The 26,396-nt window shown below is 34.3% G+C and overlaps 1 protein-coding gene across 12 annotated transcripts in view; it reads right to left on the reverse strand.

Moving 5' to 3' along the window:
- LOC110459089 (ensconsin-like) overlaps nt 1-26,396 on the reverse strand; it is a 67,917-nt gene that overhangs the window by 16,690 nt on the left and 24,831 nt on the right. For 6 of the 12 annotated variants that reach the window (XM_021511183.1, XM_021511184.1, XM_021511189.1 and 3 more), the window contains 7 exons: nt 22,402-22,643; nt 15,019-15,307; nt 12,386-12,517; nt 6,352-6,603; nt 5,553-5,623; nt 3,768-4,055; nt 3,220-3,270 (listed from right to left, as the gene is read on the reverse strand). In XM_021511183.1, coding sequence (XP_021366858.1) covers nt 3,220-3,270; nt 3,768-4,055; nt 5,553-5,623; nt 6,352-6,603; nt 12,386-12,517; nt 15,019-15,307; nt 22,402-22,643 — 1,325 coding nt within the window. The remainder of the gene's footprint in view (nt 1-3,219; nt 3,271-3,767; nt 4,056-5,552; nt 5,624-6,351; nt 6,604-12,385; nt 12,518-15,018; nt 15,308-22,401; nt 22,644-26,396) is intronic. The other 6 variants (XM_021511186.1, XM_021511192.1, XM_021511188.1 and 3 more) reach the window with 6 other exon arrangements.

Raw genomic sequence — 26,396 nt, forward strand, 5'->3', positions numbered from 1 at the left:
AGCATCACCTCTAACACCCCCATACACAGCAATAAAACACTTATAATCTAATACATCTCTGAGGAATAACCCAGGGAAATCAATACACTGCATGTGCAACGCGTGATTATGAACAGTTTGAAATCTGCCATTTCTCTATCTGCAGATGTGTACTTTTCCACGAATTGATTTTCATTCTGGAGCTATCATAAACATACAACATCACCTGATTCAATCATTTTTGATTTACAACCAGATCAATCCAGATATTCATTTGCCGAACTACAAATTGTAGATTGTCACAGACCACGTACAAGTCAGCACAGATCTGTGACAATTACTTGGGTGATACACCATCTGTAGCATAGGTTTTTTTGACAATCAATTGTAACAAGTCGGTAAATTAAGCGACTGCTTTAAAGTTCGAACACTAGAAGTCTGGTTAGACTGGTAACATACAACCTTGCTATCTACCCACCCTATACTAGAGTTGTTCTATATGTAGTACAGATGTAATGCTCTCCACAGAACACTAGAAGTCTGGTTAGACTGGTAACATACAACCTTGCTATCTACCCACCCTATACTAGAGTTGTTCTATATGTAGTACAGATCTACTGCTCTCCACAGAACATTTAACCATCATTAGAACCCCACAGACCTGTACTTTATGTATATACAAATCTAACAATACTACAAAGCACCTGTATGTTTATCCTTGTGTGGGAACAATGCATCATCTTCCTGTCACAGTATTCACTACATACATAAGTCATGGTAGCAGATAGTTTGTTTTTATTACTGTTGTCACATCTCTGACACACAATAGTTTTAAATCATCGTATAAAAAGACTGTTACTCGCGTCCTGTAAATATCTATATCTACTGTGACAGTATTCACTACATACATAAGTCATGGTAGCAGCTAGTTTGTTTTTATTACTGTTGTCACATCTCTGACACACAATAATTTTAAATCATCGTATAAAAAGACTGTTACTTGTGTCCTGTAAATATCTATATCTGCTGTGACAGATTCATTACTCACATTTTTTATTTCTACTTTAGGACACAAGACTATTATACACACGGGAAAACAGTGTATCTCTGTATTGTGGCTGGTTGTACGACTACGAAACACAGCTTTGACATATTTAATATCTAACAATGCATATACATATATGTATACAATGTGCCGGATGTAATATGTTAATTGAAATTAATTAATTACACATTAATTTCTATGTTTGACTTTAACATTATATCAGAGAAGAATTTTAAGCTTGTTAGTGTTAATACTGCTATAGCCCATACTAACCCAGTATTGTGTATATATATATATAATTATATCAGATAATGAAATGCAGAAATGTAAGGACTTTTTTTTATTAAATGAAAGCAATGATTATTTTATTTTTATTTATCTTGTCAACCCAACACCGGTTAGTAGCCACTGGACTAGTATACAGCACATTCAGTTATCTTACATGAAATAAACATCAGTAATCACATTGTATCAATATGAGTAATAATTTTCAAATATACCAGTAACTAATTACATGACATGTAATTATAGGATTTATCTTCATATTTTTCACCTAAAACAAACAATGTAAATAGAATAAGGTTTGAAAAAATTGTGAAATACACAAAAATAGCTGACTGCTCACATGAAATCATTCTTTTTTTTCATGCAAAACTTTTCTGCTGACTACACAAGTGTAAATTAAGTGAGAAATCTAGAATGACAAACAGGATTTTAAGGAGTCACCAACTAAATTTGTACAGTCAAAAACATAATTACAGTTAAGTTACAGAATCCAGAACAACTTCTAGATCTATAGCATATCATACCCACATAGCATATTATATCTCCATCTCTAAAGGAGTTCAGCAGTTTAAGGGAGATCCTCCTCTACCTTAACCCTTTCACCCCTATGTAACTTTAGTAGACTCTACCATACATTGATATGGATGAGTCCATTATGGTCTACAGTGGTGAAAGGGTTAAATTAATATTGGTATCTTATGGATGGCAGTACCTTAGAACCTTTCAGGTATGGTTGTTACTGAAGATTTGTATAAGGGTAGTGGGACATACCATATTTTAGGTACAACCCATCAGAGTGGCAATAAACAGGACTGAAGGTTTATTACAATTCCTTATTTCCATTATTTAACAAGTCAATATTTGTAAGCCTGAAAAATGTTAAAATTAAAATGTCAAGCAGGTTAATATGAAAGGTTTAGGCAATTTGTTTCTAGATTCTGTTTGATGTTTATCTTGATTAAAGATTCCTGCTCATTTTCAGTGTTTTTAAGCATTATCCATATTGATGTTCCCAACGAGTGATGGTTGGTTATCATGTTTATCTAACTTTTGTTAGTTAATTTTCCTATTTTACTTTTGCCTCAATGTGCAGGTCTACTTTCAAATTCAAGGGTTTTCCTATTTTACCTTTTCCTTGAATCACATAAAGGTTATAATGGATTGACTAGATGCAGCTAGGAATATATATTTTTTAATAAATCTAGGACTTTTTACTTATCTTTAGAATTTCGTTTTTTCACTGGTGGTCTTCACAGAAAGCTCAGAATTTCTTTGATACTAAAAAATTGTCATTATGCTCCTCTTTCGAATAATATTGCCGAAAAGTCTTACATTGAATGAAATTTGAAAGTACACTAGATAAACAAACCACAGTGATTTAATGCCAGCATATAGTTTGTTGTTCCAGTTTTACTCAGATAAGGGTTAGAATAAGGAAGTTTATTACAAAACAAAACCAACACAGATGGAAATAGACAGGACTAAGAAGGTACTCTTTTTACACAGTAATATTCAAGAGTATCTAATTTTCTCCAGTTCTTTCTACTTAGAAGTCTAAGTGTGTTTGTCACAATGTTCAAATCAGGAAAAACATGCTGAAAATCATATGATTCATCAAAAACAAAAATGTTCGTTAGTTTGTCAGTAAAATGGCATACAAGTGATATATTGAAATAAATAATAACAGAATAATATTAAACTGTATATTCTTATTAAAACTTTTACAACAGGAATGGTTTTCAAATTGAATTTTTTGTCCAACATGGCACCTTGTAATACAGTGTATTTATCGTAAAACGTTCAAACATTGATAAAGATAACATTAAAGACATGTTGGACAAAAGTTTCAGTTTGAAACCCCCCAATAAAGTAGGGTCTGCTCTGGTGATAAATACATGCATTGAACTAACCTTACTAGGAGAAGAATGGGGAGCTACAATTGTAACCGATTTCTTTGTTCCCTGCAAAAAGGGCAGCACACAAAGCGTGAGTTAACCGACTTGATTGTTTGGAGTATATCTTCTTGAAGTATTCAATATTTAATATTACGCATTGAAAAAAATCTTTGTTAATTACAATTTAATAATTTTATGAAATCACTTCCCTTGTGTAGAAAGGAACTCGAGCTCCTTTAACAGAAATAATATGGAGATTACTTGCATTTCTTGCTACCATCTGAATTTTTCTGTTTTTGTTATTTTTTCATCAGGCAAAATAAAACAATAGATCTTGTAATAAAAAAAGTATTGTAAGGATAACCAGTTATGATATACAGCATAGCAAACTTGTTTCTCTAGACCATCACACAACATAAGCCGAAAAATACACATTGGCAGCAGGATCTTCAAACATACAAAATGGTCATCTCTTACAGGCATAATGACCTTATCCAGATGACATGTCAATCATTGCTGACCCAGCTCAGAGATTAAGTGCCAGCGACTAGTGCAGTATTTACCTTGGTGTAGGTGGGTGTGGAAGCCCGTTCTCTAGAGGGCGTCGCCCGGTCCTTGACTGTTTCTGTCTTGGCTGGTGTCTCATTCTTGTACTTGGCAATCCTAGGAGTGGACAGGCGGTCAATAGACTGTTGACTGACCCGTGCTGTTGACCTATCTGGTGTTTTTTCGTGGTCACTTCCTTCAGATTGATCCTCCTTTACTTCTTTCTTCTTTTCTGCCAGTTTCTGAAGCTCAGCTTTCCTTTTTTCTGTGAGTTTTCGTATATCTACACTGCTTCCTCTCTTTTCCTATAAAATATGTTTATCATGTGAAATGAGTTTAACAAGCTTGAAAACCTACAGATTCCCACATTCCTCTCTAAATGGAACAAGTTTTATAAAATTAAAGTATATAATTGCATGTTTTCTAATGCTAAACAGACCCAAGTGTGTACAAATTCATATTAAGAATGCTAGACTGCAGTTAAACAATGAAAAAATTCCACTATCCTAACCTATATTTTCATGGTAAATATTGAAAGTGGTAACTGACCCTGACAACATATACTAGCTCCTGTGTTGGGCTAGTGTACATTCTATAGGCTTCATTAATATGAAACTTAAGTCTGGAGAATCAACTCAGCTTATACTTGCCATTGATTTTGTATTTCTTAAACGTTTTTTAACAGTAAGATTTTCATACATGTGGGGCCGGTGAAAAACATTTTTTTACTCAAATAAGTGATTCACTTTAGAGACCGATTGTACTTTTGCACTTTTTTCATGTTTGATCATCAGTGCATAAACATTCAAACCTACTGACACACGTACTATGAAACTGCAGTAGCATTGCCGAACAAGAGAACTTTCCCATCATGAGTAGTTTTTACATTAAAACGCTAACAATTTAACAGTACACACTTACAATGTGATTCTTATGATATGGCACTGGGATTAAATCTAATACTAACTAATAGCCCTTAACTCATTTACCCCTACATTTTTAAACTGGACTTGCCCAGTCTTTTATTTGGTGAGGTTCAAATGTGATCTAAAGGGTGGAATGAGTTAAGCGTTGTTCCACCAACTGTAAAACATGGCCAACAGGTATAGTATCTGATATCACAGACACTGTACTGTAGGTCAGAAACAGTAAGGATTCAGACAACGTAGATTTCCCCCTTTTTTGGCTTTAACTAGACTTACACTATATTGAGACAAGTGGGCAATGTGGGGTGTAAGACGAAGCAACAATAAAATACCTGAGGGTAATCAAACTACACCTTCCCTAGACATAGGTTATATTATAAACCATGTAAATTGGTCATTTGGCTCAAATTTAAATTCTTGATCCTTTATCTCCACAATCACCTACATTGTTTACATTAACAAACCTTCCCATCCTTTGTGTACGAAATGAAATACCAGCAGAGCTAATTTTAGTATCGTATTACAGGTAATTCATACGGAAATAAGACATGAACCTCTCAACATTGAATTCCAAACTTCGAACAAAATTTCCAGACACACCCAACACAAACACCTGTGTCAGGTGTAGTAGAACCTAAAGTGTCATGACAATTATCATACTGTATCTGCTATATGCCATTGGGGTCTAGTTTTTATAAATTGGAACAAAATGGATACTTGGCTTATTCTTGAATTCATCTCTGTGTAGGAAATGCTATATTTACAGATGTGACCTTCAATGGTCTGCAGACTCTCTTTAATGACTGAGTGGAACTAATATGGAGCATAGGGTTATCAGAAACGGCCTGTACACTCCTACACAAAACACACGGTCACCTTTTTCTCCTGTAGATTTTGTTCATCTTTCTCTCGTTTTGGAGTTGATCTCGACGGTGTCTTCTGTCGATCTGAGGAGAAAATAATGATGACAGTAGAATGGAGAGTAGCCTGACGTATTGTCATGAAATATTTACCAGACCATGTCTACAAGACAAGTTCTGACGGAGGAATGTTACAAGGATAATCCACTCAGTTTTCTTCAACAAGGCACAAGATATTCTGATTGAAATAAGGCAATTACCCAAGCTTTATCAATATTAATTTAGTCCCTTATGGCAAAGATTTTACAACAGACAGAAAATCAGATACCAGTATGAACTTTGTATCAACTACTAGTCTTCTAAGTAATCAGATTGAACTGAGGTATTCACTGTTACCACCATGCCAGTCTCATCAGTTCCATTTTTATTCCCAGAGCTACATCAAGCCCAGCAGATATCCACATTATTAGTCTTCTATAAGTGAAACAGAGGTAACATAACATACAAGTTTCTTAAAGTGTTTTTTTTTAATTCATTATTCGGCCTTAAATATTGAACGATGAAAAATGTTCTGATTAAACCTTGCATACATCATTACCCCCTACAGAAGGTAGCATCTACTAAATTTAAGAATTCTATCTCAGGTGTCAAAGTCTACGACACTAAGGTGAAGGGGAAGTATATGTTTTACTTTATATAAAACACATCGTTTATCTCAAAGTTTGTTAACCATGGTCCAAACAACTATGACATTACATTACAAGAGTATACTGCTGTATTTAACTGTCCTGTTTCTTTGGTATCCTAGTCCTTACCTCTGGCTAGTCTGTCCGTGCTCTTGCTTCGTGAGGTTCCCTTGGGAGTTTCCATGGAGATGAAGCTTGGTACAGATCCTGCTATACTGGCTGGGCGGGGTTTCCTTGGGGTTGTCTTGGGGTCCCTCAGTCGAATGTTTTCCCTAGTGCTCAGGTTCATGGTGCTCTTAGGACGGGTAGGGGGAGTGCCACTCGGTGCTAGAAAAGAGCGACGTTTCTTCGTGGGACCTGCCTCTGGGATTGAGTTTAACACTGCCATGGGGACATGGTCAGATGATTGTGTGCCATGGAATCAAAGTGCCGCCAAAACCAAACCAAAAGTAGTCCCATCCAGTTGGTTGTGGGGTAACCGGATGGGTAAATTTGGTATTGATGGGTTGATAAGGATGAATGGATTGGTAAATGAATGGGATGGGAGGAGAGAAAAGGGGAAAAAAGAAAAGAAAAAAGACAACATCAATCCAAGGTTCACAAACAACATGAGCAAAACTGGATAAAGTGAATAATAATGGGTATAAATTGTTATGTTGTAAGCAGTGTCCTTCACCTCTGGGTGTTAAACTGCTGACCCCTGTCAGGGTCATTCCCTCATATAGGTAGTATATATTAGGCATTAGTAACAGTTACATGTCTGGCTATAGGATGCATATGCAGAAATGTTCATGTGTGCCACAAGATTCACAAGTTATGAAGTCATAAAAATAGTTGTAATACACTGCATGTCATTACTGACAAACTAATAAACGTTCCCAGTCATAAAACATGAACATGATTGTGCACACATTAACCTTTTCACCCCTATGTAACTCTGGTAGACTCTACCATGCATTGATCTGGATGAGTCCATTATGGTCTACATTGGTGAAAGGGTTAATGCTCAGGCTGTCATTAAATTGGTTACCAAATATAAAATATTCATTTCAGAGACTTATCCAATTTTTCTTAATTATTTTCAATAAATAATGTTTTGCTTGTTTCTAGAAAAATTTGCCAAGATAGAGAATCTTGTGACACACACCTATTGATCGACTACATGGTTTACTGTTCTATTACGAAACCTGTATGCTCATGAATTTTTAAAATTTCATTTACGAATATTTAGAAACGAACTTGATTCGACTGAAATAAAATCCTAACTTAATGTTAATGCACCATTTCGTATTAATGGCAATTTATCAAAGTTACGTCACGTTGACGTTACACACTGTCAAGTTAATTTGAAAAACAAACCGACGTCTGCTCCAGACTGTTTACATGATGGTGGTATCCGCTCATTGATTTATATACTGCAGATGTTTTCACAGTATCGATCAGGTTTTACCTGCACCGGATGGCCTTATATGGAAGCCAAGGTTCCGTAATAGATACAGCGAAACAGTCAGTCACATTCTACAAATTATACCATATTTAATGTAATAAGCACTCCACGTTCTGCCCTCCCCAATATCATAGTGGTCTTGTATTCCATAACCGGCATAATATACCATATATTTATAGTGTTAATTCTTATCTGATGCAATGTTAATGATTTTCAAGTTGTGCCAGTACTTCTTTTCTGTAAATTTTCATATGCCAAGAATTATGCTATTGTGGTTAACATAAGATTGGTTCTGGTTCAGTTTAGACAGATTTGGAGCAAATCAAACATGATCCAATTTTTTTAAATAAAATTAGCAATGCTGGTGAAGACTGTTTCATTGCTACATAAACTTCAACTCACAATTCTATTCTTTAATACATGGAGTGTTTATCGTGTCAAATACGGTATTTAATGCATGCCTTCAGACATCTATATATATATATATATAGTTGTAGTTATATATTGCAACATTCATCTAAAATAAGGAACAAAATGCAGCAAGGCAAACATGCTTTAGATGTGTAGAAATTACCATGTATGTATATATATGTACACAGAATATCTTGGGAAATCTACATAGGCAAATGTTATTGTATCTGTAATCATGAAGTGGATTGAAACAAGGGAAACATCGTCCAGGCCCTATGACTAATGAATCTGACGTACAAGTACTGAATGTTAATTCAAGTGTTCGCTCAAGTCAATGGAAATTCATGTTTTCAAATTACTGAATTAATGAGGTATATTGGATATTTAAAGGTTTTCAAAATTACTTTTTTTTAAATTCATTTAATCAAACTACCATTTACATATAGCTACACAAACATGCTTCAAATAGAGTATTTCACATTTTCATTTCCAGAAAACTTACACTATAATACAGATCTGTAGATTTTACTATGATGCACTTTACAAAAACATTCTTCATCTATTGATCAAAAAGTTGTTTGTTTTCCTCCTCCTTCCTGATTTACAAATAATTTAAACCTCAACAAATCCCTCAAGTATTAACGCTAATATTCAATATTTTTTATTTCTATTTTATTATCAAAATGTTCTGTTTCCCATCCTGTTTTCAAGTTTTAGATGAATCTGCGATAACATCACAAACAACGTTACTTTTTTGTCATGTTTTTAGTACCACTTGGCCACCGATTGACTGATAAAAAAAACAATGAAAGTAAAAATCGATCCAAATCAGTTCTCTAGTTGACCGTGTGAGAAGTTAGGCTGTTGACCCCAATGATAAGATATTAACTGGCCGTTAATTATTGATGGGAACTTCGGGTTATGATATTACTCGGCTATAACTCACTTTCAAACCAAGTGAATTATGCATTGGTGATGTTTTATGGGATGTGGTGTCAACGACAACATGATCTGGTGAAGTTTAGTACCATGAACTAGCTAACACAACGACACAATGTGTGACACATTGAAATGAGAAAACACAACAGCTAATGATAAAATTAAAAGATTAAAAAATAAAAGTGAGTAAAAGTACAGAAAAAATAACTGAAATGTTACAAAAAATAACCTGTTATGGTTATCAAACTGAACAAAAGGAATAAAATAGAGTTACCAAAACATGTAAAAATTATCCCATTCATCTACACAAGACTCATCAGTAACTTAACTCATTCACCCCTGAAGACACATTTGGACTCTTCCAATTCAAAGGTTGGAATAGTTCATTATGAAATTTCAGGGGTAAATGAGTTCAGGGTTCTTTGAAAGTTTCCTTAGAATTATTCTCGTTCCAATTTTTTGCAATGGAGAATTACGGTATATAACAATCAGTGGTTAACGGGTAAATAATCGTTAAATACTACCTAGAGCTAGGACTTTGGATATTTCAAGGCATGCAACTTGCATAAGTTTCATCATGCACATTAGTAACATAATACTGCTGTTTAACATAATAACACTTGTTTGCATGACAAAATGTACGTCAACATTTCCAACAATCAATTATATCTACATAAATCATAACATTTATAAAATGAATTAATAAAGATGCATATCATTTTTAACATGCATCATATTTCATCTGGATTTTTTTTAAATATGACACACAAAAGACAAACACAAGACATTCAATATTGTTAAAACTATTTTGACTAGTAAATCCCTTCCCAATTGTACCTGTATGCACTGTATATGAAAAATGTATGTAAATGAAATACACCCCACCCCCCTCTCCTGCTCCCAAACCAAGTCATGAATATCTATGCCATCCCCCCCCCCCCAAATCTTTTCTCCCCAGTACTTTAAATTTTGCACGAACGGAGTGTTTTAGTATGACATCTCACCATAAAGGGAAACCCAGACACTACAGATAGCTTGCTCACTCTTTCCTATTAAAGACCAGCCGCAATTTTCACCTATGCATTAATGGATTTCCCAGTTTTAAATATTGCTTGCCCAAATATGTGATTTAAAGCAAAGATATAGCCTTGGCCCAAAGTATGAAAAGCCTGGGCATCTTAATATGATGTTACTCTTTGTATGGAACAATGTTTTTGTCCCAATGAATCCTTAGTATTCTATATTACTTTAAAACATTTTACAGTTTTATCAGATCTTAAACTTTCAACAAACTTTCTTATCTTAAACATTTGTGACAGACTTGTCCTACAATTGAAACTCAGAATGTCAAGTTGCTGTAAAGATTGGAGCAGTTCACTCCTATAACAGAAATATAAAATATCTCTCAGTTTGCTTTTGGAGAAGTGGGAAACAATGAGCAGATCCTATCTGTGGATAACATACCGGATGCGAGTCTGAAAGGTCACGTTTCCTACCCATATAAAATGTTTGAATGTTTATGTTCACTAAATGTTCAATACAAATCTATGATACTAATTATTCCACAATTTATCCTTGCTTTCAGCTAAAATAGTTAAAAAAAATGTCAGATATATTTGTTTTTCATCTACACACCAGTCTTTTTAACATTGCTTTTTAGATTATCTTGTGATTATTTTATCATCAAAGTGTGGTTGTGATAATGGACGAATACAAAATGTATTAAATATTTGTTTCTATCAATATATTGCCCTAATGGTGGGTTGCTGTGTATGTCACTAAAAAGTCTCACTAAACTATGTATGCCTGGCAACTTTGATCACTATCTTCATGTATGAACATCATAAATTCAAAAGAGCACCTATCTAAAATTTGTTCCTAGGGCTAAATGTCTGATACACAAGAATCCCAAATTTGAGGGCTAAATGTCTGATACACAAGAATCCCAAAATTGGCAATCATATGAGAATCCCATTTAATCGAAAGATTCATCCCCAAGGTGTAGATTAGACAATAACAATGTTGAATGTAGTCTGTTTCTTTAATGCAAAATTAACCAATCTGTGTTTTTTGACAGAGGACAATTTTAAGCGGCAATTTGTTGAAAGGTGACACAAAACCTTATATCAGTGTTATTCAGCAAAAACCAATCTCAATACCATATTTTGATAATAGAGGACAAATATAAATGCTCTATTTTGTTGAAGGACATGCTAGATACTGTAAAATACTAAACCCTTATAAATACTATATTTTGCTGACAAAGAACAAATCCAAATACACAAATGTTTTTGCCAAGGCCGAACTTGAATACTAGATAATATTGATGGAAGACTGACCTTAATACTAGATGCAGCTGAGAGAGAACTGAAGCCTAAGTTATATGTTGTTCATAGAAGAGTGACCCGTAATACTAGATGTTGTTCATAGGAGAGTGACCCATAATAATAGATATTGTTCATAGAAGAGTGACCCGTAATACTAGATGTTGTTCATAGAAGAGTAACCCTTAATACTAGATGTTGTTCATAAAACAGTGACCCTTAATACTAGATGCTGTTCATAGAAGAGTGACCTGTAATACTAGATATTGTTCATAGAAGAGTGACCCATAATACTAGATGCTGTTCATAGAAGAGTGATCCGTAATACTAGATGTTGTTCATAGAAGAGTGACCTGTAATACTAGATGTTGTTCATAGAAGAGTGACCCTTAATACTAGATGTTGTTCATAAAACAGTGACCCGTAATACTAGATGTTGTTCATAGATGAGTGACCCTTAATACTAGATGTTGTTCATAGAAGATTGACCCGTAATACTAGATGTTGTTCATAAAAGAGTGACCTGTAATACTAGTTGTTGTTCATAGAAGAGTGACCTGTAATACTAGATGTTGTTCATAGAAGATTGACCCGTAATACTAGATATTGTTCATAGAAGAGTGACCCGTAATACTAGATATTGTTCATAGAAGATTGGCCCGTAATACTAGATGTTATAGGAAGAGTGACCCAAAAGTCTAGATGTTGTTGATGAAGATTGAACCACAATACCATATATTGTTGACAGAAGAGTGATCCTTGAATACCACATCTAGTTGAGGAAGACCAAATCCCATCACTTGGTGTTGCTGATGCAAATACAAACCCCAAAAATAGATGTATTTCACGGAAGAGTGACCCTCTACACTAGATACTGCTGATGAAGATTTTACCCTTATAAATGTTGATCTTTCTACAAATACAGGATCTGACTGTATGCTAACGTTAGATATCCTGAACTACATTTTTCTATCCTACGAAGAACAAGGACGCCACATGTACAGGACGTCTGGAGACAGCACAGTTGACATTGTAGGCTTACCAAGGAGAGACTCAGCAGGTCTACCCCGAACACTGAGATTTCCACTCGAGGAGAAATCACACTTAGACGAGTGATATAGGGCACCTGTTGACACGGACAGGAGTTTGGAAGGAGGACTAGATCCCGGGTAGCCTAGGGAGTCAAGAAACAGGCAATGCAGCAGGCAAAACACGCAAATTAAACAAACAGAATGCATCTAATACAACAAAATACAGTCATCAATACTAATTCAATGCAATGGAAATCATTACATCATTTCTAATTCATATGCAACAATTTTATCTCAGTGCCGATTCATATGCAGCTCCAGGCAGAAAAGTTACATGTTAATGCATAAAATGCAATTATATTTTCACAGTTAGTTCTTGTCTGTCTATAGAGCATTAGCCATTATATACAACTTTGCAATCTATTCAATATTGCTGAACTTTTATAAAAATATGAATTCAAATCATCTTTTGTGTGAACATGTCTATAAAGCACATCACATTATTAGGCTTCAATAATATCAAATTACAATACACAGTGGCTCATTGATGATGAAGCAGTTGGCAAATGTGAGGTTAAATTAAAACGGTTTTGCAATATAAATACGCTTATACTTCTGCTATCATGCATTCATGCCACTGCAAATTACTTGAATTTTTCTTTACATTACACAATATTATAAAATAAGATATATGGAATTATTTCCATGTTTCTTTATCAGTATATCTGTAAAGTATATATATCACATCAGCTTTTTACGATTATTACATCTCAATATTTTAGAATACTGTACACTAAATTGAGGTTAGCATGGTTGAAACACAACACCTTGGTAGAAGATTTCTGATATAATTTTTTGTGAAGATAGTTTGAAATCTAAAAGTGCTTTATTTTATTAGATAAAATGTAAAAAAAATATTGAAAGATATTTTGCAAAGTTTATGAAATTCATAGAAATTAGATATAAGATAATCTTCAACAATGTTAGTACCAGCTAAATTGTGTTTAAGTACATCTGTGCCTAGTTTAGTATGACGGTATATGTCCCTGTAATACTGCAGCATGTAGACTCGGTAACCTAACCTAATTGGGATAAGTGACAAGTTCACAGTGGCCTGCCCTTTAGTATATATAGTAACAATGATACCGCCACTAACACATGTCAATGTTAATGTCAGAAAAGATGACATCACCCCAGGCTATCCATCTCGCAAACTAGGCAAAGCTTTTAAATTCTATTTTTTTTTTTCCCCTCATTTTGTTTTCAACCACAATTTCATAAATTAAACAGACATTACTGTTGATAATTTTTATTACATTTTGTTTTTATAACGTGACTTTTTCTTCCCATGAGAAATTTGAATCTTCAAATGTGCAACTACGTGCATTTTGTTACTTCTGATTTACACATCTCAACAGCATATTTCTGATGGTGTACCATGCTCGCCTCAATAGCATTGCACACCAGCACTATGAATTGATGATAACTTAGTTTTCATGATACAACATGTCTATAAATCAACCGATGTATATTTTGTATCAGTGTAAATAATGTTATATTTTAACAATCAAAGGATTATCAATTTCATTTTGAAACTTTGGTAATTTTCATTTAACAGTTTCATCAATTCATGAAGAAATAAGGCTATATATCTGTGCTAAACAGCCAAGATACAGTAAGTTAATAGGGATTTATTTTTCTGCAAAACAATTTAATTTAGAATACTGGTGTGATACCAATTTTCTTTTTTAATTTTATTCATTCGTTAAATTACTCTAAAATCTAGTTTTCATCACATATCATAAATCTGAATGTTAGCTCTTTTACCAATGCATCTAGTTAGTAATATCTGTGTACACTGCAAGTTGTCTAAACTACGACTACAAACCACCGAAAGCAGAAATTTGGAATGGCGCATGTGTTAGTAAAAAAATCCAGGAATATATATGACGGTTAAATAAATATATAGGAGACAAAGTAAAGGCATACTGAAGGAACGTCTAGAAAATAAACCAGATAGTTAGCAAGAGTGGGAAATACAACATGTCAAAAAAACTGAACATTGCATGCCGAAAAACTGAAGCTCTCTCCCCATCCTCAAAATTTGGGTAGGAAATATTGGCAAGAATTCTGACAGCAAGGCTTTGATTCTAAAGTCAGGGTAGCACCTTCTTCTAAATAATAAAGTATTTCATTACAGAGAAGAATTGGAAATTTCTGAATAATGAATTATGATAAATATTTTTCTGTGATATTATTGAAGCTTTAGACCTGAGGTATAATGGTTTTCATTCAGTATCATGTAAAAAGAACATTTTATATTTTCAAATTATGATTTCACTCATAGGCAAAATAGAAGATTTTACAACAGAGTCACAGAACAAATTGTCAATTCATTATCATATCTTGATATATATGTAAAATAATTTTCAATTTATGTAATTACAAATTACAATTATTTTTTAAAAATACTTTTTTAACAGTTTCTCTCTATATATTATTTATCAAAATTGCAATGTAATAAAATATAAACTTTTGTAAAAATTTATAAAAATAAAATCCCAATGCACAAAGTTTTTTTGGGTTTTTTTTGTAAATTTTAGAAATGACATGTTGCAGTGTTAATGAAAAGAAGAGCACATACCAGTGAGGCGATTAATATCAATACAGCAGTGCCGCCTGACCGTGCTGCAGGCGGACACGGCCCGACGCTGGGGTCGCCACGAGTCCGAGTCAGACCCGTTAGGAGAGCGACGTATAAGCGCACTATGAGACGATGAGCGTCGGCGATCTACTGGCTGACACACTTCTCTAGGTGTACGGCTGCCAAACCCGTACACCAAGACTCGCCCACCTTTTCTACCACTCGCCTTCCACTGCTCGTACCGGGTGATGCGTTCCTGCGACTTTTGGATAATGGACTCCTTCCTGGCCTGAAATACAAAAAAGAGAATATCAGCATTCATAGTTCTAGATTTGTAATAGTGTAAAATTCAACGGATGAAAAATAGAACAAACTACTTTGAAAAGGAAGATATTTCGGCGTTTTATATTCTTTTATGGAATTTAAAAAAAAAAATCTAAATACTGGTAATTTTAATAACTAATACAAAAGATGAAGATAACCAATTAAAACAAGTACAAAGCTTTTTGTCTACTACTATATATCAGAACCTTTTTACTAAGAACAGTACACTGAGCACCTATATTCACCATCATGATGAATTTTGCCCTAATTACGAATCATAGATAAAAAATTAAACAGAACATTTCCAGCCAGTGTACAGCATGATCTGTTTGTATCCAATTAGAACTGGACTCAACATAAATGTATAATGAATCAAACTTAATGTAAGATTATTTTTAATCAGTTTGAAAATATTGCTATCAAACTTTATCCAGCACTATAAATGTATCAAGAGGCATCGACATATCTCTATAGGTATTATATAAACATGTCATTTATATTCTACTTATCATTCTATACTATACACCAGAAATGCCTTTCTTTCCGTGCTAAATATCCTCAAAACCACTAATATTCTTTTCCTTAACTTTACGGAGATTTCATGAAATGGAAATTAAGCCTTCTCACACTTGACACTCCTCTGCAGCATCAGTCTGATGTATGTGCAAGGTTTTCATGAAATGTCTGTCAAGTGACGTCAATAAAAAGGCACGATATGAAAAAAATCAATAAACTTTGGTAAATTGAGTTTGTGTTACAAACTTGATTCGGAAAGTGTCACAAGGAACACGTTAGCTGTGAACACAGAGAAACCAACAGATCTATACGGAAATGTTTAATCCCGAACTATTTCCCATGAGAAGCAGCATTTTGTAGCCTGTAGAATCAGTTCGATTTTCTGGCTAGTATAGCACTGAGCAACATTCCAAATTAACGAAATTTAACGCAGTTCTGTAATACAAGCCAGGTTTAATCCTGCAGCAGATTTACAATGGTGTTATTAGATAAGCCACACTGTAAAATACTGTTCGTTTTCATTAGCATGGTCAGAAGTTGGCATTCTAGACACTAATATCCACTGTATCAACATTTGTTCAGTAATAGAAACTGCACCTATACTTCTAATACTTCTATGCATTATTCATTTAATTCCTGTTTCGTGGCAATAAATCTGCAGAGCAATCCACAAGTAAGCATGTTATGAAGACATGACCGAAGACTTTCAATGCAAAATCTAATAAAACAATTGCAGATATCCCTGCCGACAAACACAACATTGTGCATGATCCCTTTACCATAAACAGGAGCAAGGCACACAGTGTATTCCACAAGGATCTTACATGTCGACTCACCCATCATCCAACACATATGATCTAATCCTTTAAAAACATCAATACTTCCAGAAAAATCTAACCTCTTCCTCTGATTCATCCGCAAACGATATCTGTCGGACCATCCGAATTTCAGCCATGTCTACATACACCGCCCTGTTCAACCTGTATTTTGTGTTCCTAGCAGGACTTATACCGAATCTACACAGTACTGGAATTTCTCCACGAACTGTTGCTGGAACAACCCTCTCAGCAAAAGACAATGGAATTTCTCACCAACCATTCATTACACATTCACCATGACAAACAAAATGAGTCACTCCCTTTCCAACTCCATGCAATAGCATGCAACATAGGACTGGGAGACCTCACTGATATTGGAGCGAATGCCTCTACAGCGCTTGCCCAGGGATCAATCCACCATAGTAATTACTGTTAATTGAACATTTTCTAAAGGGATAGAATTTGGAAGTAGGTGCAAAGGAAAGACGAAATATAGATTTGTTTGTGCTGTACTTTTTGTTATAGCCACGCAAGAACACTGGCCTGAAGATGTAATTCCGGGAGATGACTTACGCATGGGCTGTAATAACACTGGTTTGAGATAAGCACACCTAATCAATACACCTAGGCCATAGAAAAATCAATTCTAGGTCACCCATGCATACAAAACTGATCTAATTTTAGTACTTTTTTTTTCTAAAAATGTCTGTGAAAAGGGTATCCTATTTAAAATATTCATAAAGGTTTTTTTATACATTGTATTGTTACACCGACACAGATTTGGATTTCCCCCAACACCTGTATCTATAAGTCAGTACTGATTGACTGTTGACTAGTTCATCCGTCATCCTAGTGAACCACATGATGTACAGCAGCTACAGATAAGGAGATGTACAGGTGAATAAATCATACTAGTTTCTTGTCCTGATCAGTTGCAGTGTAAAGCAGATCATGACTAACAGATCAATGAAAACCGAGTCCTGTATGTAATCTGCCTATACATTTTCATTCATGAGTTTATGTTTCAAAGTTTTCCAAGCAATTCAAAATTTCTATTAACTTAGCAGTATTTTTTTAAATCTGTATATTAGAATTTGCAACCTTTTACAGTAAAACGAAAATGTCAGTAACATTCATAATTTACAGAACACTTAAAACTGTTAATTTTGCCACCTTTACATACAGTCTTTATATAGATTCCTAACATTGAAAGATGCATCTTTGAATCATTAACCAGGTATCAAAAGTAAAGAGGTATTTCTAGACCGGTGGTTTTTAGCTAGACATTTTTGACGGTATAGTTTTAGATGAGTGGTCACTAAGGTTGGTTTAACTAGTTAGGAACAAGTAGTCCTTAGGCAAGTTTAACAATGCAGAAACGGAATGACTTTGTCTCTGGTCCCTATCTAGTAAATTAATTTTATTGATTACTTACTTATAGGTTGAGAAATGCTTTTCACACTTGGTAATATCTATTTTGTGTTTCACACTTGGTAATATTTATTTTGTGTTTCACACTTGGTAATATTTATTTTGTTAATATTTATTTTGAGTTTCACACTTGGTAATATTTATTTTGTGTTTTACTTATAAGCCAGTTCTCCTATCTGTACTGGATGTTAATTTTCCTGTAACTTCCGGTTCATCTACACACAGATGAACTATATTAGACTTCATTTGATGGGATCAACCTATTAAGTTAATCCAATCATTTACCATTCTGATCAAATGAAAAAATCCAATCTTGTATCAGATTCACACAGAATGTTACTATACTGGACCATGTACAGTCATTCACTTGTACGTTAAATTTCAGCAGCAGCAGTCAACATGAGGCGATATGCTTTATAGTGTTGCAAGCTGTCACAAAAAGATTATATTGGAACCCAGCAGCACCTAAACAATCATTTCTCTCTTTTTTCTCTCTATAGGATAAACTGCTTTCCAGGTAGCAACCAGGGGAGCATATGGAAAGGTGTTAATGACACACGTCTGCCAGCGGCCCTCTTTATATGTACCTAGCTTAACAACCAAATCAATAATCTGCTGGCCTCTCATACAAACATGTGGCGGCTGGGATTTTATTTTTTTCCTGTCCGGTAGCCATCAGTCTGCCACATATATATACATATATATATATAGATTAGTCTCACATGCAACACTTGTTTTTACATACATATCTCATCGCCATTCCCACATGTATATTTATACCAAGGTTTCCAAAAAATAACAATTGTCTTTTCTTTGGAAAGTTATCTCCCTTTTTCTCTTCTATATAAATCAATATTACTAGCTTCAATAGTCGTTGCCCATAAAAATATTATATTTGCTGCATTTAAAAAATTGGTTAGCATAACTTAGAGTGCTACACTACCAATACCAGATATGCTGGTTACATAAACATCTATAGTTATTGTAATTCCTACATTCTCTAGAAAAGACAACCTTACTGTAAATTGCTATCTTTTATCTACCAATGTAAAGAAAAGCTGTCAGATCAATGAAAAATACGTCCATCTTGTTGATTTATCGGAAGGGCACTAGCAGTTTTTTATATTGATTTCCAAACTATTATCAAGAGTGTGTCATCATGATGTCATCAGGAACAGTGGTAAGTTCCAATGCTATCATTGAATACCTTTTTTAACATGTATACATCATTTAACTTATTCCCACAACATTTTGCCTACCTGGATTTGGATTTGCGTGACATCATTGATCCCCACTTAACCCTTTCACCACTGTACACCATAATAGACTCATCCAGATGAATGTATGGTAGAGTCTACTCAAGGTACCGAGGGGTGAAATGGTTAATAGTCTGGATCAGTCCCTATGATGTGGACGATCGTGTCCATCATCTTCCAAATGGTAGTAATAAAAGAGACCTGACTTGCCAAATTAATACAATTACTGTAGAACATACATATACACACTGCATAGAAAACCCCATTCATAAAAGGCTCTTTGATGCCAAGTCACTTAATGTCACTTTACTATCTTTATGTTCTCTTTATCATGTCAATGTAATGAAATAGAAATCTTAGTTTGGAAGTCATTTTAGAAAATCCAAATCAATCCAATACATACAGGAAAAGAACGAGTAATTGAAGACTGCTCCTAAGAAACACAATAGCTTGCGGCTAACGCCTAAGCTAAAAACTGCATAAAATATAAATTAAAGATTTCGTGAAAAATCCAAATGTACCTAACTACAGTCCATCCATCTGAATTATTATTTTTTTTCAGTTTTTGAGATGTGGAAAAATATCCAACCAATATTTACATTTCTAATCTCATTTTCAAATGCTTGATCCTTTATCAAAAACAACTAAATAACTTTTGCATGACACAATTTCCCACGTATTACTCTAAAACATTATAGATTATACATATTTTAACTACATCAGACATAGCTGGAAGATGTTTTTGCAAACACAGCTTCCATTCAATTTGTGATATTAGGGGTCAGGTCATAGAAAATGCAGCAAAGTAAAACGAGGAATTATTGTAAAAAATGCTTAGATGTTTCATTCACTCCAGAAAAATTATAATCTACATAAATCAAAACCCGACTAAATGTAGTTGTTCAGCACTTACACACGTATACAGGAGCCATGTGTTCACCTCCATGATATACTGACCTCAGGGCTAACAAACAATTCATAAATATTCCTGTGAAATATTTACATCAATATATTCTCCAGGGGTTAGATCTTCACTCTGCTTCGTTCAGTGTAATCTATGTAATCATTTCCAGAAGCCCTCTCAAACATATACATCTCAACCATATACATGTGTAAATTATAAACATTTCCACATTTCCACATTTTACACTTCAGCAGTGATCTCTATTTGAAATATTGTTGCTCACAAACTAGACTTTCTTCTCCACATCAATAATATATCTCCAAATTGAAAACCATGACTTTCATTTCCACATAAACAATATATCTTTAAATGAAAAATATTCTTGCTCACAATTACGATTTCCTTCAAACTGTTGGTCTGTGGTTTCTCAGTCGTCCTTTGTTCCTATGAGCACGAGGTTCTAAGACAAAGCCTACCAAATACATGTACCACAGTTATGTACTACAGCGTTCCTTGTGGGCCAGATGTCTCCCCAGAAGGATGATAACATGACAATGATGGGGCTCAAATTTCCAAACCTGTGTGTAATATGAATCCTATACAAGGAACCTGATGGTTGACAGTCTCAAAATGTCCTGCATGTACAAACACGGACAACTCCGAGGTCAGACCTGTACGGTTTCTTTTTCTGTATAGGTATCTATATGGATCAGGTATTTTAAGTTATAATTCTATGAAAATCAATCGTCATTTAGAAATGATTGCAAGTATTATTTCCTCTGACCCCTTAATATCTATCATAGACCTTCCTGTTTCTTTCTATGGACCAGCCTAATCATGTTTACGGGGGTCTGTGGGCTACAGGAAATGTATTCATCCCTACTTTCTACCTTTCCTGGCATGTTGCCTCCATTATCCGTTTGAAAAGGGTTCAAACCAAAGTGAAGGCTGACTTATCTTGATATCAAAAGACCTTTCTCTGACATTTATTCCACTCTGTTCCAAAATGTTTTCCCCATCGTAAGCTTTTGTTTTGTGTTCCAATTCTAAAACCTTTCACCTAAATTGATCAATAACTTCAGGAATGCTTCTTAAGACCTAGCGATCTATCAATAATGAAGGAATTATATTTCTTCATATCAAAACATTTCCAAAGATTTCAAAATATTTTTTTATTTTTCTATCTGTATCATTTATTTGGTGGAATATTATCAAAAGTCTAATATTCCAAAATATTGGGAGTTGAGAAATGAGTCTTCTGCATGGTTCTCTTTGAGAGAGATTTTGAATCAAATCAATGTTACAGACAATTAAAGTCAATGAACAAATGAGAAGACCAGAAGAAAGAACAGAAAAAGACAACATCTTCGACTAGTAGTTTAGTTGAGATGTCTACACAGACAGACATCACACAATGCCCTGACTGCAGGTACAGAACACAGACAGATGCCACACAATGCCCGGACTGGTACAGATCCGCTGTGAGCTTTCTGTACCTGTGACAGATGAATCCTTATCCACACTTCATCAACACAGACAGGCTTTCCATCCAATGCTCAGCAATTAACAACATCAATGCTGCACAAAAACATTTTCTGCATAGACAAAATTCTTTGCAACATTCTTTTTACAATATTTTTTGTAAGTATCTTGCGTTCAATATTTCTTTAACTTGCAGAGACAAGGCAGACATTTTTGCCTCAATGGGTCCAACACATCCTAGGGGAAGAGAAGATGAAGATTGCACACCAGTAGATACTGCTTGAATATAGAGGAGGTGTCTGTTCATTGACTGCATACCACTGCAGTGCATGGCGAGTGCAGCATCCCACGTGCTGCCAATGTGCCAGGCAGGTTTATCAAATTATTAGCTGTTGGGGGGAACAAATGCATGCAAGACAGAAAACGAACTAACAAAATAAAACCTTCAAATAATATTTTGATAGAATGCCCAAATCAATAACATAACAATACCAGAACCAATAATTAGCTTCATTTTTCAATTATTTGCACGTGTTGGCTCATAATTTTGGCTATTGGCTATTATCTGTGGTTATATACCAATGGTCTATGTTCTAACCCGCTACCTGGAAGATCATGCTTTCCCTAACAGTTATCCCTTTTTCAGTCCTACCTGCTCCGTTTCATCCCTTTTCCTTCGTCTGTCCTCTACTGCCATTCGTCTTTCCTCATCACGACGTCGTAGCTCATCAATTTTGAGGCGACGTAAATCAAGTTGTCGTTCTCGCTTTTCTTGAGCCAGACGTTGCTGTTCTCTCATCTCTTCTATTTTCTTCTGTCGTTCCTCGGCCAATTTTTCCCTCTGTGCCTTTATTCGATCTTCCCTCTCTCGTTCCTTATCTTTCTTTGCAGCATCTATACAAGGAATTGCAAATTTTATCAAATGGAACATATTTTGTACATATAAATTTCCAAAATTCTACCTACTGTACCCAAAACCTACAAGGATACAGTATCATGTACCCCTAATCTAAGTCATAACGGTGGTTAAACATTGGTGTATACATCCCACAGCATACTCCAAATACTACATATCCGGTGTCGAGCCTGTGAACTAACGCTATAGTCTATACTATACAGAAGATGCTTAACCTTTTTATGACTACACTGTCCCACCAGTATTGATCGATGCTAATGCTGCATAGCATATATCTGTCGCATACCAGAGCCTTGGGCAGTCTAGCAATGCCTTGCACACACACAGACCTGCCCTACTGCACAGGAAAATGCATAAATTGGCTGCTACGAGACCAGAATTTGATTTATCCTACATAACCCAACTGCTGCATATATAATTAAAGATGATTATGCAAGGAGTAAAATAATTCAATATGGAAGATACATATTTTGAATAATAATGTATTCAAATCATACAATTATACATATATTTTTACATATCATGAAAAATAAATTCAAACTTCATTTTTCAGACTTTTTAGTTCATTTTTATATAACAGGCATTACACTTATATTCTGTTGTTCCTTGAAGTGCAAAATTAATTTGATTTCAAAATTAACAGTCTGATAATATTACTGATTAATGATGAAGGTAATGAAAACTGATTCTGAACTTAGAATTTGCATAAATTGTGGATTGGATGATTTAGCATTTAGAAAGCTGAAATAGCTGAAAAGTTGTGAGGATCTTAATGAATAAAACAAGTTTTGGTTTTCTATATTACTTTTTTCACAATGAATAATCACAGGGTTTTACAACGAAATTCAATAAAGGACCAAAAACCAGCAACAACAATGGTAGGAAAGGAACCTGCCATCTGGTAATAGCTGTGTGAATACAAAAGTAGAAGTTGTTCAGATTTCTATGAACATCCAACGTGTTCCAACGGTAACAATTTAATTTTTCAAACAACAGCTACCATAAAGCCATATTCACTGTGCAGGTTTCCTTCACAAACAATTTGCTACAAAAAGCTGTTACAACATGTGTACGCTAGAGTGAGAATAAGGCCATGTCGACAGCAGAGCACAGGAGAAACTCTGTATGCAGGACAACAGCTGATACCATCAGATTCTTTTTTTTCGGATTGAAAAGAAATGTGTTTCTATTAAAAAATAAAATAAAATTTGTTTGTTTGCTTTGCCAGAGCATGAGGGATAAAGATGTGTCGCAACCAACTGTTCCATGTGTAGCTACCGTAAAGTGTATTTATTGATCAAGACATTTGGTCAAAGATGTAGTGGCGGGCCCAGATTTCTAGTTAAAGTTTACGTCTTTCCAGCAAGTAGCATAAGATATAGAATTACTGTTGTCTGGAAATAATACTGCTATATCATTATTATAAAACTAGTTTAAAATGCTGATATATTTGAAATCATGTGCATTGGCTAGTTTATATTTGCTGTAAAGGATCAATATATTTTGCTTGTTTTCGATAGTCTGCTCTGATCATGAAGATAGCTTTTGAACAACAGTTGTAATGAAATACTCGTATATGATTATATAGTAAACCATGTAACAAAAGGGGATTAAATTATCTCTATTTTTCAGTGTAAAACACAATGGAATATTAAAACCTATAGAAGAGGATACAAGAAACTGGTAACAGGCATGTACAGTAAAGCTGTGTGACTCTCTAAATGTGTATCTTTCTGTAGTAAAACTGTCATTATCAGGATTGAAAAGATTCTTACCAAATATATAAAAAAAAACTAAAAAAACTAAGACTAAGAAAAAACAACCAAAGCCATATAACTATAGTAAATGTGTCACATAAAACTGATGAATCAATTCAATCTTTCTAGTTAACCCAATGAACTTGTCACAGAGATCCATAGAAGACAATATTGGAAAGTCTATCGTATTCTTTAATGAATCTTTATATATATATATATATATATAGAAAAAATAAAATTAACGACCGACTAAAAAACTAGCTGCTTTCACCCTTCACAGGGCTCTTCAGGTTCTGAAGTTCTGAAGAGCCCTGTGAAGGGTGAAAGCAGCTAGTTTTTTAGTCGGTCGTTAATTTTATTTTTTCTATATTTACTTCCTTCACATGGACATTTAATCACTTTTTATTATATATATATATATATATATATATATCGTAGCTATATGACCATTGCATTGCTGTGAGTGGTACAGTGCAACTACAAGGAACATCCACATCCCAGTCTACAAACACCCTGCCAACACTTTACACTCTAGTCCTTTACCATGATAGAAACCTACAGACACATAGCTCTTCTGCTATAGGAGAGGTGCATGTGTGCTTCAACACCAGCTGTTTGCCTAAACAGAGATACACAAGGCAGAATAATGTTTCAAAGACACTTCCTGTCAGCTACTCTAAGTTTGACATAGAAAACTATACAGACAGTGTATGAAGTAATAAGACCTTACAGATTAGCTACTTTAGGTTAAATACGGCTAAGTAATGGTAGCTACATTTGTACTTTAAGGTTTACCAGAGAAATATGCAGAAAGTATGTATACCTAAGACTATAATTATCCTGCATCTAGTTACTGAAAGCTAAGTAGAAAGTATCAAACAAAAATAATTTCTGAAACATTCAACATCAAATCTTACAAAAGCTTTAATTTCAAAAGCGATTTTCGTAAACTTAACAGCTATTTAAATTTTCTAGACATTCTTGAAATACAGAGAAAGGTTGTTTCGGAAACTTTAATCATCATCACTTATACAATAAACATATCAATAATGAATTGCATATACAGGAAGTTGTTTCCGCGCCCTCCAAATTGCTATACATCGTTATATAAACCATCAATGATAACGGAATCCAGATCATCACATCAGATTATAAGAGTGAACAAGCTTTTTAGTTTGTGTTGCTCAAAGCTCCGCACCTTGGAATGTACAACTAGCCTCTGTAATGGTAAGCTAGTATCTACATACTGTATAGCTAGTATACAAACGTAAACACTGATGGGTATCTATACAGGTCTCCGCCCTAGCTTGGTACTCTAGCCTGTACCATATCTGCAGCATCTGAACCCACGTTCATAACTATTTATGAAATATGTATCATATTCAGTGTATAGTTATGCGTGAGCATGAGTAACTGTTGTTAATTTTTAATCACATCCATAATTATTCATACAATGTGGGTATTTTCTACTACAATGGCAAGCACTGGAGGCTAACAACTTGATGTAGACTGACTAATTGTATAATTGTATAACCCATTTTTCAGAAAAATGTACATAACATATTTTTGCATCTACACTAAATTACCGCTATCGTATATGCATTTACATATACAATGTATATACATTAATTCTGGTCACAGTTAACAGATCATAACTCCAGCATCACATGGTAATTGAAAGATCATTTTAATAGTTCATATCATAGTCGTAATGTTGGAAATTAAAACACTGACCAATTATGGTCACTTCAAATGTTTTTCCCATTTAATGATTTATTGAATTATTGAAATGCTACCTAAAAAGCCTGAAACCTTAACAAATTAATTAAAATTATAAAGAAAATGTACATATAAAAATATTACCCTGCATTCTGTACAGAGTTTTAAACAGTTTCCCTGAACAGGATTTCAGAATAATAATCATGTGTGTATCACTCATAATTTCATTTGACTGCAATGCTGCTATAGACCTTA

Source organism: Mizuhopecten yessoensis, unplaced genomic scaffold (assembly GCF_002113885.1).
Source record: "Mizuhopecten yessoensis strain PY_sf001 unplaced genomic scaffold, ASM211388v2 scaffold9963, whole genome shotgun sequence".
Taxonomy (NCBI): Eukaryota; Metazoa; Mollusca; class Bivalvia; order Pectinida; family Pectinidae; genus Mizuhopecten; species Mizuhopecten yessoensis.